At 35.3% G+C, this 14,879-nt stretch overlaps 1 protein-coding gene across 7 annotated transcripts in view; it reads right to left on the reverse strand.

The window, feature by feature from the left end:
- LOC130446506 (multiple C2 and transmembrane domain-containing protein) overlaps nt 1–14,879 on the reverse strand; it is a 98,824-nt gene that overhangs the window by 6,346 nt on the left and 77,599 nt on the right. For all 7 annotated transcript variants that reach the window (XM_056782809.1, XM_056782808.1, XM_056782806.1 and 4 more), the window contains 5 exons: nt 14,006–14,192; nt 13,601–13,874; nt 13,246–13,528; nt 12,582–12,908; nt 9,928–10,135 (listed from right to left, as the gene is read on the reverse strand). In XM_056782809.1, coding sequence (XP_056638787.1) covers nt 9,928–10,135; nt 12,582–12,908; nt 13,246–13,528; nt 13,601–13,874; nt 14,006–14,192 — 1,279 coding nt within the window. The remainder of the gene's footprint in view (nt 1–9,927; nt 10,136–12,581; nt 12,909–13,245; nt 13,529–13,600; nt 13,875–14,005; nt 14,193–14,879) is intronic.

Raw genomic sequence — 14,879 nt, forward strand, 5'->3', positions numbered from 1 at the left:
ATATAGATGAAAAAAGTTGTAGTTCTTTTAATTACCTTTAAAATGGTTTTTTATGTTAAGTTGTGATAGCATCAAAATTGAAGTAGTTATGGTCCAAAAACTAATCGTATTTTTTTCTACTTAGTAAACTGAAAATTTCGGAGCGTAAATATTTGGAGAAACGTGAAGGTACACAGTAATAGAGACCCAAAACTATTGTCTTATGTATATATATATACATATTATGGTACATATATTTTAGAAACGTAGGCATAAAGGGTTGAAAAGCTTGAGAATATGATAATTATTTTCGAGAATGTGGAATAAATTTTTTTAACAATTTTTTATCAAAGGGTTGTTTTTAAGGGTCGAAAGTGGGTTAAAAATTCGATAATTAAGGTAGAGAACATAAAATATTATTTACTTTACATTTAAATCTTTTTATGTCACACCAAAGTAATTTTTTGTGATTTTTTCAATTCAGGGGTTGTTTGTGTTGTAAGGTTTTCAAGGGGTTGAAAATGATTTTATTATGAGGTAATTGTGTTAGAGAACACTTTACAACTTCACCCCTTAATATTAAACTTAAAATTAAAAATATAAAATGGCTTTATGTCAATTTTTCCATTAAGGGGTTGTTTACACTCCTCAATAAAAATAGACATAGCTCAGTTCATTTTCACTTTTAAAGTTAAGGGTGAGATGAGCCTAATTCCAAAATTTCATGCAAATCGCTTCACAGTAAAAAAATTCGGAGATAAAACCCTATTTTTCGCTTTAATGACTGCACCATAAGCAGTATTAATTATTATAATCGTTAGTTTAGCATTTTCGTAGAATATTCATCAAGGTATTAGATATCGCAAATTGTATTTGTTCATTTCCAGTAACGTTTATCTTTCTCGGGGGATTTAAATTCGGCCAAATTAACTACATGACTACGGTTTAACAAAGGTAGTAAATTCGACCAAAAAATTCTTGTATATAGCACTCTGAAATCTGGCTGAGTTTAGATGGACGAATATTGAATTCTAAATTTCTTTGGCCGAATTTCCTTCACCAAAAGGTCGTCTACCTGCTATCTGGCCGATTTAACTTCTGCCTGTCTTTTTTATTTATGAATTTAACAAAGGTTTGATTTTGGGGGCCTATTTTTAGATGATGGGGACTTGATTCTAGAGGGGAAATACGTACATGAAGAAAAAAGTCGAAAATAACCGTTTTATTATTTAATTTTCCTTTACATTCGAATTGGAAGCTCCCACTTTGTCAAACAAATCAAGTAACAAATCCATTTTCTGATTAGGTGAAAATAAGTTAGGTTAGGTTTACTTGAAGTTAGGTTAAGTTAACTTAATTGGTTGATAACTTAGGTAAAGATATGAAATGCTATATATCTTCATCCTTAAGGGCAACTGATGTTTCGTATAAGTCATAAATCCAGTTTGAAAAGCCGAGCCGGAAGTCAATCAATCCAATTATTGGTCAAACTGACTCCAGCACCTCGATAAATGTTTTTTTGCGACAATTAAAATGCTAAATTAGCGTGTTTTTATTATGATTCTAAACCGGGTAAATGCGGGAGTATTTCCAGGTATCAAAAAATCGTTTACAACACTTATCTCTCAACCTCTACTATTGAAATTTTTAAAGGGGTAACAATGTAGAGTAGAGTTGACTTGAAGGTCCATGTATTTCACCACTTCTCATTATGACACGGTGGTTATATGTTGGTTAACCCAGAACATGCTTTGCCGTAATAAAAAAATGTTACTCACCTGAGTACTGAGTACCCTATCTCGTATATAAAAAGGATAAATTAAACTGATGGTAGATTATTGTGTGATAAATCATTACAATTTTTGTTCTAAATTTTGAAATAGAGGCATGAAAGGCACATAAAACTAGACAAATTATTACAAATCCTTAAGAGAAACTTTAATCTACTTGTTTAAAACATTGAGTTAACTAATCCGCTATAATAGCAGAGTCTCAAAAACCTTCAAAATAAAAAAAGACAAATAGACCAAATCATATCATATCACGGATATATGAGCAAGAATAACCAAAGCGGGAATTAGTTTTATAAAATTAAAAAAAATTCTTCGTAGCCATGATATCAACAAAAAGAAGAAAAGGAAGCTAGTCGTAAAAGGACAGGCAGTAAACACCCCCACGTCGGAAGGCGAGACAGCACTGAAGGAAAACGGATTAAAGGTAAAACAAGTATGGCAATTAATAAGCAAAAAACCCCGACAACACCCGAAAATTACTACTGATATACATCCTAGTAATAGAGCCTGCAGAGGAACAATCTTACAAGAAGCCACACAAAAATAAGTGTGGTAGAGCAGAAAAGGCACGACGGACAAAGATACAGATGCCAAAGTTTTCATCACGGCCAAAGCACGTGCACTGCGTAAGATGTGTCGTCGTCGCCTTCAGATGGACCTCGTCAATAGGAGATAACCCTCTTCTTTATGCCAAAATGGGTGCAAACATCTTGGGGTGATGAGCAAAGCCTTCAATCTAACAAAAGAGTCATCTGGTGTCGGAGGTCTTCCAAGATCTCAATTCGAGAAGTTTCTTATTTGACGAAGTGAACCAGATCGCCGGAAGAATCTTCTAGGATTGCAGTCTGGTGTACCTTTCTTTCGTAGGGTTAGAACCCTCCGGCAAGCTCAGTGGTCTGAGTGTGGTGTTCTCCTCCTTCGGGAGATGGTTGATGTCCCATTAGTTAGGTGCCACGTCGTCGTCGTCCTCACGAGGGCCTCTTCAATAGGAGATGACCCTCTTCTTCGTACTAAAATGGGTGCAAACCTATTGGGGTGATGAGCAAGATCACTTGCTCTTGCCTCCATTCTAACTAAAGAGTCATCTGGTTTCGGAGGTCTTCCAGCAACGACGTCTGACTTTTAACGAGCTCATTTCGAGAAGTTTCTTGTTCGACGAAGTGAACCAGACCGCCGTAGGATCGATTCGATCACGTATTTATGCTATTTCGCCTCACTGGCTTCTTGACCGATCCGTCCAATGGCACGACAGATGCGCGGAACAGAAAAGCCACAAAGAACTGCGGAAGATAGCACCTGGTCAACTGTAGAGGGTGCTCAAAAAACCCAAAGAAGACGGAAAACAAACCGGCCACAAGCACCACTAAAAAAATGAGCAGTCATGCACTAGCTGCTAAGAAAACGCCAACACACAAGAGGACACCTTACGACACGGAAACTCCTCATTTCATGAGCAAGTGCCGAGTTATACATCGGCGAAGGACCACTCAGATAAAATATTTTCTTGCCGAAGAAGGTTGGAAAGGGTTTACCCGAGGTATCCAAACACACACACACACACACACACACACACACACACACACACACACACACACACACACACACACACACACACACACACACACACACACACACACACACACACACACACACACACACACACACACACACACACACACACACACACACACACACACACACACACACACACACACACACACACACACACACACACACACACACACACACACACACACACACACACACACACACACACACACACACACACACACACACACACACACACACACACACACACACACACACACACACACACACACACACACACACACACACACACACACACACACACACACACACACACACACACACACACACACACACACACACACACACACACACACACACACACACACACACACACACACACACACACACACACACACACACACACACACACACACACACACACACACACACACACACACACACACACACACACACACACACACACACACACACACACACACACACACACACACACACACACACACACACACACACACACACACACACACACACACACACACACACACACACACACACACACACACACACACACACACACACACACACACACACACACACACACACACACACACACACACACACACACACACACACACACACACACACACACACACACACACACACACACACACACACACACACACACACACACACACACACACACACACACACACACACACACACACACACACACACACACACACACACACACACACACACACACACACACACACACACACACACACACACACACACACACACACACACACACACACACACACACACACACACACACACACACACACACACACACACACACACACACACACACACACACACACACACACACACACACACACACACACACACACACACACACACACACACACACACACACACACACACACACACACACACACACACACACACACACACACACACACACACACACACACACACACACACACACACACACACACACACACACACACACACACACACACACACACACACACACACACACACACACACACACACACACACACACACACACACACACACACACACACACACACACACACACACACACACACACACACACACACACACACACACACACACACACACACACACACACACACACACACACACACACACACACACACACACACACACACACACACACACACACACACACACACACACTAAGCGTCCAGACCAAGAAGACAGTGTATAATGCTAACTCTTAATAAAAAGATAAGACATCCCAGAATCTGCCATAGAACTCAGGGGAGCGGAAGTGAAACAGTGAAGTTTCCTGCACAGATAACTGTACAGTTTTTGTCAATATTGACAACTGTGCAGAAAACGATATCGAAAACATAAAAAAACTAGTGATACAGTCACAATAGTAGGTAAATTGTTAAAAAATAGTTAGAAAGTACAATTTTCATACTGAAATATTTGAGAGACACATATAAAACAAAATACACAAGAAATAGTAGATGTAAGAGCAGAGGAAACAACCGTAAAGACAAGTAATATATATTTTAAGTCAATTCATTTTTTTAAGTCTAGTCACTACTTCAAAAGATTGAAAGGCTTTGCTTTTTATTAGGAAAACAATTAGTATTTTACAAAAATATTACCTGAAAATAACAGAAGTCTAGTACGAACTTATTCTAGTATTAGTATTATCACCAACAAATTTTGAAGAGCATGATGTAATGCAAGCATGTAAACCCTCATTTCACCAAATGTTTTGTCCACACCTGTACTTGTATTATTACTATTGTTAATACCACATTATTCCATTTGACACCCGCAGACCTATATTATTAGCTACCGTTAAAATAAATAGCAAGTATATTGAATCATTATTATCTATTGAAAGGCTAATTTAGCTCATAATATTATTTTTTCTTACTCACTTTTCTATACTTTCTATACTATATTTGTATTTATATCGTTTTCAAATTTCAATTTACTGTTTTCTAAAAGAAGAATAACACAAACCTTTTTTAATGAAAATACCTTATTCTTATGATTTTTTGTGCTGAAAGTAAACTATATACTTTAAATGTTGTATCGTCTACATCTTCTTTACATTCTATAGTTAGATTTACGAAAGTTAGCTATTTTAGAATTCAAAATTGAGACCTGAATTATCTCACCACTCCTGATGATCAGTTTAATCTAATCATATAGTTAAGTGATACAAAGTGTCCTTTACTTCACCATTAACGTATCGTCTGTGATTATATAATTTTTGTTTTTTATTAATGTGACTATGACAGACCTTGTCTACCAGAATTTATAGTTTTTTTAGTATACGATAAGATGTGCTAGCCAGGTTTTACACTGACCACTCCTGACTGACCAACTTCATAGTTAAGTAATTCCAAGTGTCCCTTGGACACTTCTATTTTATATTGATGTGACTCTAAAGACCATAAATATCCATAACACGGATACTGGGTCCTTAATAGACGTTCGTCGAGTACGCTAATCGGATTATTGAAAGCAAGTTTAATTAATTATTTTTTTGCTTCATAAATAATTTTAGCAAAGTTTTGAATTTGGTTATTTAACTACTGAGAACTGATTATCTTGATTGATGATTAGCGCAATATTTTGTGAGGTGAGGTGCATGGGGCTCTCGTATCTATTTGATGCAGTTCTCGACTTAGTCAAGCTGCACTCGATTTGGCAGCGGTGCCTTCGACTTGGCAATGCTGTTCTAAGCTCAGTAATACCGCACACGTAATATTTCTCATGGAATGCTTTAGCTATATGATTATACACTCAATTGTGGGCAAGTTAATTGCTTATGTAGTGATTAAGATTATTGGATATGTTGTTTAAGAAACTTAAATACGAAACGAAGAAGACAATGGGAACCTTACTGCAAAAGGGAAGAATTTGTTTTTGTAGACATTAACACAAAGTCGATTGTCAAATAACCTTGTCACAGTACAAGGTCAGTACTATAAAGTAGCGTTATGGAATTAACCATAACTGTTGAAGATCAAGAAAAGCCAAATGAAATCCTTAAAGAAAATTTTTACAATAGTAGTGGATTTGGTAACTGAAGCTAGATTCGTATTTGCTTTCAACAAAATAGAAGAAAACAAAACCTTATAAAGAAAGTGAGTTTACGGAAACGAATACTTCCCAAGTTGTGTTTTCAAATCCCGAAAATAAAATACTACAAAAATTTGTTATACCTGTTAGTCGAAATACAATTGGATTGAGTATATCTGTTTTTAGTGACAATATTTTGAATAACTTTCAACTCTACAGTCATGAGTCTAGCTTGGCATGTGTAACAGCAATTTTACAGATGCCAGTTTTGAGTTATCTGCAGCCGAGGAACCATGTACTATATACACTACTAGCAGACCCGGCCACGCGTTGCTGTGGCTGAGTAATTTGATTTGAAATAATTCTAATGACAATACAATTGCTCTCTCTTCTGCTTGTTCAATGAAATTATACTGGCATCGTTCTTTACAATTGCCCATAAAATAGATCTGAAGAAATTTTGGATCTTCATTTGGCATTGGCATCAATGATCCAATTCTATGATATACCTGGCCGTGAATTTTGAATTTTGTCTCAAAATTACGACCATCAGATGACAAATTACAAACTTTGGATGCCTCAAACGACGTCATTTGGAAGCAAGATTAAAATTTTCGTGTCTTACGCAAAAATAATTTTGATTCATTTGAAATTCCAGAAAGAAAAGATTTCGAAGGTTCAGGTAGTGAAGGAAATGGTGACAATACAACTATTCCTAATGCGCAACACATGCCGGGTGCTTCATTGCGAAATTTTAACGGTTGCCAATAATTGCATATTTTATCCATCGCACCAATAGCAACTTTGGAATTAGACGAGTAATTGATCTCTGGTTCATAATTAAATGCAAGACGAACAAATGATCCACGTGTTACTGCACGGTTGGTTCGATGATTTTCTCGGTTTTGTTCTCTATATGAATCTGTTTTGTTGACGTGCCACCCTGGTTCTCAATGCATTTTCTTGTCGTCGATTATCACGCTGTTCTCGTGCACGAACTTCAGCTGGGCGAATTCTTTGAGCTGCATTTCTTTCTGCTCTCTGTTCGACATATTCATGAGCTCTTTCAGCACGTGCACATCGAGTCTTCTTGCTACGGGCATAAGCATACAAAATTTGATGAAATAAAAGGAAATTATGAAAGATAATCAAAATTTTATGAGGACTGTATATAAACAACAAAGTTAAAAAGATATTAGCGAAACTCTTCAGCAAATATAATAATATCACCACAAATTTACTTAGATTTGAACCTTGAGTAGGCCTTGTAGAGTGTATATAGAGGACGTTTTAGAATCGACGCTGAGATTTTATTGAATTCTTTGAATTGAGTGGGAAGTCGATAATAAATTTGATTTCTTCAAAAATTACAAATAAATAAATCAGAAGTGACTACTGTGCCACATTAATATGCTAAAAAAAAATAGGTAATCCGAGGCGATACGTTAATGGAGGGATACTTAATATATTGCTAACACATCCTAATGGTCCTCAATAGGATTAATGAGAGAATTCTAATTAGAAAAATCAAAGATTATCGTGAGGTTAATAAACCTTTTTAAGTTAGACGAAAACAAATTATGTCTAATGCTGATTTGGTTAATTCACTAAAGTAAGAGAAATTCAGATATACAAAACTCTTAATGGAACATTCGACGTCGAGTCATCAATATTATTTTATGATTCCACCAAAATAAAAGCTTAGTCTGACTTTAGTCTTAGTTTTATTATATTGTTAATTGTATAACCTTTTGTATGTCTTGTATAAATTGTAGTTGATAAAAGTGTTTATAAAAATGTGATCCTACAAAAGATGATTCATATTTCGTGTCAAAACTTTGTAAAAAGCTATTTATTAAGAACACCGTATCAGTGTACAAGCTGTCTTAAATACTAAATCTTATTATAATTAATCATAGAAATGGATATTTATGGTCGTTACAGTCTCATCAATATAAAATAAAAGTAAGTACATAATTTGATAAGTTAATAGAACTTCAAGTGTCTATGGGCCATTTGGAATCACTTAACTATAAGGTTGGTTCCCATTAGGAGTAGGGATGCAACATCGATGTATTTTGAAAAATATCGATGTGCAAAAATATCATCGAGCTGTAATATGGGGTCAAGAGTGGTTGAGATAGATAAGATTGAAGAATGCTATAAGGTATCAAATTTTCTGGCTAGTTGTTTCTTTAATTCCTCTTAAAATTGAGGTATTATTCCATTGATGTTCTCCAGTACTTCACAGACACAGCTAACTAGCTTTGCTCACCGTTAAGTAGCTATCTCCAGAAAACTCTTTGGTTAATTAATCAAATGGGCATAGCAATTCCATCATTTCTTTGGTGCCATCCAGTTCATTGCTTGAAACCATTGGTGGAGCTTCAGGTCGAATCAAAAGTATTGCTTCTACAATGGACTTAACTCCGTGAATATAAAACCAATAGTTCCATCTTGTGCGAACATCGTGTATCATTTTTTTTAATTGACCTTCTTTCAGTCCTATCTCTAACTGTCCCTTCCGTAATTCGTCACTTGCATTGACGCTCCTTTTTATATACTTCAGAATGTTTCTAACTTCGGTTATTAACTGTTATGTAGTCAAAAAATCTAATTATATTGAATCTAGTTAACCTACGCGATAAAAAACAAAGCAGTTATTCCAGAAATCTGAATCTAATTATTACGAGCGTTTATTTTCATCAAAAACTTTTGCCATTACGCATTACGCCAGTTCTTAGTTAAGGGCTCGATTTTTCGGGGGGGTTTTCCGAAACTTTTCAATCGCCTCTGCCAAGGCTTTTTTGTGCGACTAAACCTCTACCACTGCTTTACGGCTGTTAGTTGAGACCTTAAGAACATTTCTAAACAATTTTTACGTGGAAACCGTTTCGATTTTTCTCGCAAGTTTTACAACGTGGAAAACCGGCTGGCATTATCATACGCAAACATTTCACACCATTTAGTAGTCATTTAATAATGAACTAGGATTTTATTTATAACTTTCAGGCTCTGATCATGGGAACCGTTTCAAGCCTTTTTTATGTAGCCTAGCTCTCCGTCTATTAGGAGTGGTTAGTTGACAACTTGCTTTAGGTAATAAATCTTAACATATACAATGATAAATACAAATTAGGTGAGTAAATTTATGGTTTTTCACAGTCATATTAATATAAAACTAAAATTACGTAATCCGTGGCGATACGTTAATGGAGGGTGAAATAAGGGACACTTTGTATCACTTAACTATATTATTATTAAATTGATTTTCATATTAATTGTATTTAGTAGTTTTTTACAACTTTGTGTCTAATAAAACATTTTCCAATCGTTTATGAGGTACGTAGATCTGATATCAATATAACAGATATTATTTATATTAAATAAAATAGAAAAATAGATGATAATGATTGATATACTTGCTGAATGTAATAAGTCTTACGAAATTATCACTTACCAATATCTCGTCGTCGGGTATTCTTGACAAAAGATCGAGAAGTTCATTATTTGGTACTGAATGGGGTCGTAAAATTCTCCGGAAGAATTTATTTAATCCCCACAACATCAAAAGGTATCTAATCGGCATTATATACAATACAATGGTCGCTACGATTAGAAGAAATATCGCTATGCAGGATAAATAAGGAATCGTGAAATTGAACATACTAAAAAAGGAAAAAATCATATTTAGTACTATCAGTAACGGAATCACAAACGAGTACAGTCAAATTAATCTTTATACTGACATCAGTAAGGCCTTCGCATATTGAGACCTAGAGTAGAGTAGCGCAGCGCGGCACAGATCAAGGTAGTTTTTGAGCTTACGTGTTCGCTAGAAAATGTGGCGCACAGCAGTGAAGTCTCTCACGTGGACTGCTCCACATTTGTAGCCAAGGCACAGAAACTGTGGCATAAAAGTTCACCTGCGCCGATGTAAGCTAGAAATTTGCAATGGATCAAAACGAAAAGTTAATTCAATTGGTGCGTTTTTATCCAGTTTTGTATAATACAATCGAGAATATACGAGGCCACGGCAAGACCCATAATGACCTTCACCGCAGAGACATGGCCAGAAACGGCGAAAACCAATAGAATGATGGAAACAGCAGAGATGAAAGTGCTACGTAGGATAACCGGAAAAACCCTACTGGACAGGGAAAGAAGTGAGAACATTAGAAGATTGTGCAAAATAGATGAAGTCAACGAATGGGTTTTATCAAGAAAGAAAGAATGGAAATAGCACATAAGTCGTATGAATAACAAGAAACTGGTCAAGATAGCACGCGATAAATCCTAATTGGGTCGAAGGGGTACCGGCCGACCCAGAAAAAGGTGGTGCGACAACCTTGAAGCAGGATAGGAAGTAATGATGTCGAAGATAAAACAGGCGACTACGCCTAATACACGGAAGAAGAAAATTAAATTTAAGCAAAAAAATCTAGATGGAAATATGAAAATTCTCTACATTGCAGATGGTGAGAGACTTTTCATGAAAATAACTTCCGTAGTGTTTGGTGATAAAAAACTATATTCCTCAATAATATCAAAGGTTTTCGAGCATTATATTTCCCAGAATACATAAGAGGTTGGATTATCCTGTGAACTTCGTATCGAGACGAAAGTAGTTCAAAAACCTTCCGCTACACAACTCTTTTGTTAGAACAAATTCCCCATGAGAACCTGTTTTGCAGATAGTTACAGAATTTTCTTTTTTGTTACCTGAATCTCACTCACTATGTAAATACAAATATTTGGACATCACACACAGAATACACTGCTTTCCAATATGCGAGGAAAACCGCGTTACGCAGTATTTTTGGCAATACTGCTCTGTGATGTGCCCTGCCTGGACCGTGCCAGACAGCTCAATATGCACCTAAGCTAACAATAAACTTGAGTAAATAGAAACTTCCTACATTTTATCGTTTCCTACTGACAGCAGAAATAAATACTTAAAAAAGATACAATAATTTTTTGAGTAATGATATACTTCAATAGCGGATCGTATTTTTCTGAGATAAAACTAATTAATTGCCATTTTGTAAAAATTCGTTCCATTTGTGACAGTTTATGTTGCGTAAATAGAACAAGTTTAATGTATATTTGTGCATGTTTGGGATCGTATGTACATTCCAAAAAATATAACGTTAAATACGAGGACTGCTACTTAAGTTTTGAGATATGACAACACTGATGTGATTATGTCAAATATGATATTGCCATCATGAAGTTTGACATTTTTAATGATGAACGTACTCACTAACAGTTGTTATGCGAGTGCTATTTAGTTTACAATTAATTGAAACATTCATATTTGTCAAAAAATGTATTTAAATCGCGTACATTTTCGTGTGATGATTTTCTATGACATTCGGAATGGATTAAACAAACAGCAATGTGCAGATCAAGTAGCTACGGCTTTTGGTGATAAAGCACCATCTAGAACCACCGTGTTTCGCTATTTTTCCGAAATCAATCGTGGTCGTACATCAGATTTAAATAAAAACGTTAAACGGTAAAAACGAATTGATAGGTCATCCGCCGTATTTTTTCCCAGCATGTTTTTTCCAAACCCTCGTAGTTTTCGCGATTCTAAATATTTTTGAGTGTATAAACCCATTTTAAGGTAAAAATTTTCAGGTTAGGAACAAATACCTCACATAATTTTTTGTAGAGAATTTCGTACTCTATATTTTTTGTAACGACAGTTTTTTTCGCATTCCTCATAGTTTTCGACTTTGCATTCGCTTTTCAAATTTCCTAAAATTTCGAAAATCCGTGCCCGTAAATCTAAACCGCCCAATTTAATTTGAGGTTTTAGCTCAAAATCGCATAATTTGTCTGTATTAGAAGGTATAATTTTTATCAGCTCCGTTTTTGTAGGTAATAAATTTACATAGAGACAGTATAAATGAAATGTTTCTTATAAAACAACCATGAACGATTTTTTCAAAAGCAACATTCCATAGACAACTTTGTTTATTAACGAAACTTTCTAAATTTCTATTAAAAATCTAGAGAATATATCGAGATATCAAGACTCATTATTATATTCTTTAAAAAAAACATCACTTCAAATCTCATATCATACAAAACTGACATTCAACATACTTTTTCACACCCTCCAGTAATGAAGCAATTCTTCCAATGGCATTTTGAACACCTTGCGTTACTTCCTGAATGGCCTGTAGACGTTCTTTTAAACTTTTCTTCTCTTCTTTTTCTTTATCTTCCTCGTCGTCATCGTCCACTTCTGAATCCTGCGATTCATCCCAAGGAACTTGAAGTGGACCCGCCAATGATCTCACTATATATTGCTTCAGAAATATCAAAAGTATCAAAACTGGAAACATCCAAGGTTGGAAGTAGTAACAGAGAATCAACCATATTAGGAGTGCGGAGAAACTTTGTATTTTTGATTCCCATTCAAAACAGTTTCTGTAAGAGGAATTCGTAGAGATTAAAATCTAGTTTTTCTCAACAATTATCCACTAGGGGTTAATAATAGTTTCCTGTCTTGGTTTCTGAACTATTGTTGATCACAACTTTAGAAGTCTTTAATGATTTTGAAAGACTTGCTCTGGTTTTGGAAATGAAAATTGAAAAATGTCAATTTGATTTTGGAAACTTAGAAGACGTCAAAGTAAACTGATAGGAAAATATCAAAAACACATTTTATGTTTGCATGAAACGTTTTTTATAAGATTGTCTCTTAAAATGATTGAGGTACAATCTCTTTAAACAGACCATGAGGTATTTATAATATGACACTTACTGAAATAGTTTACCAAATTCTAGGAAGTACATGATAAAAACTTTGAGCCTCAGAACATTCTTAACAAAAACTTGTCGTTTGAATTTTATTTCAGTTTGCATATACTTTTCTTCTTTAGGATTCAACGTTCTAATACATGCTCTAATAGGATTCCAGATAATTGTCATTTCCAGTAGAATTTGCGGTCCGTTTCCTTTGGCTCTCGTCCTCAACTTCTTATCCTTCAGTGCATACCACCTTTTCTCTCCGTTTCTTATTCTTAGCAACGGAATTGCGATTTTCCCTATAACACAAGATTTAAATAATTTGTACAACACTTTTTAAACCTATTTTATTTTTTAATATAGACACTCACCCAAAAACTCTACCTTATGATCTCTATCTTCATCAAAAACAGTAATTTCTAAGACGTTATTAATATCTTTAACGTTAAACGTGAAAATTTTATTCCAAGATGGTGTCAATGTCTTGTATTCGGTTTGCGTTTGAAGACGAGCATTTCCTAATTCTAAGACGCAAAAAGGATCACTTTTACCACCAAGATCTGCCGAAGCAAGTCCTTGAGCTTTAAATACTCTAACAGTCAAATGACCAACATCTTTAAGATTGTGAAATGTTCTATGCCATGCCTGTAAAACATATTTTTCACAGATTTTTCGCTATTGATAATAGTGGTAATTGAAGAAACCGAATGCGGACTTCTCGAACAAACCTCCCCCACAAGTAACCAGACACCAAGATCTTTGCGAAGTTTACTTACATATCTGTCAAGTATCATTTGTTTCTCTCGAGGATTGTCTTCGTAGGTTGTTAGATCGGATATAGTTTCAGAAGCTGTTGTACCGCTTATAGTCAGAAGAAGATGTAAGGAGCCTGCTCCGTCTTCTAACTCTTGCCAAATATTATGTGTTTTTTCTCGTTCATACGTGGTTAGATCTAATACACATCTGAAAACGATTCATAAAAATAACAATAACATTTCGCAACCCATAAAGGAACATGAAAAAATAAAAACTAATAGTAAAATAGATAACTGAATAAATTTGTAAAACAACTAACAATAAAAATTGACACCATGGTGGATGAACCAAATAATAGAAATAATAGAAAACTATGAAAAATATAATGAAATGAGAAAAAATTGAAATATGTGGTCGCTGAAACAAAGTAAGACAGTTTTCGGTAACAAACTGGAAAGGGACAGCAAAAGGAACCAGAAAGGACAAGAAACAAGATGAAATTTACATGGATGAAAATGGTAAAATTTTCACAAAAGAAGCAAAAATAATGGAGAGGTGGAAGTCATAATTTATGATAGGTACAGAAGATAATAATGAACTGAATAAAATAATAAAATAAGTAAAAAAAATTGCCACGACGTAAACAAAGGAAAGATAACTAAGGAAGAAGTTATAGAAGCGATCAAGTAAGTGGCTAAAAAATGGAAAAGCGACAGAATGCGACAAAATAACACCTGAAATGTAAAAAACTATGGGAGAGAGTGATATAGAAAAAAAAAAGAATAAAATAGATAACTGTAGTAAAATCAATAGAAAATATACGAATTAGGCAATTTAAAAGCGTTCCAGAAAACTTGGAAGAAACGTGGAGTGTTTTCAAAGTGGTGATGATTG

This window comes from Diorhabda sublineata, chromosome 7 (assembly GCF_026230105.1).
Source record: "Diorhabda sublineata isolate icDioSubl1.1 chromosome 7, icDioSubl1.1, whole genome shotgun sequence".
Lineage (NCBI taxonomy): Eukaryota > Metazoa > Arthropoda > Insecta > Coleoptera > Chrysomelidae > Diorhabda > Diorhabda sublineata.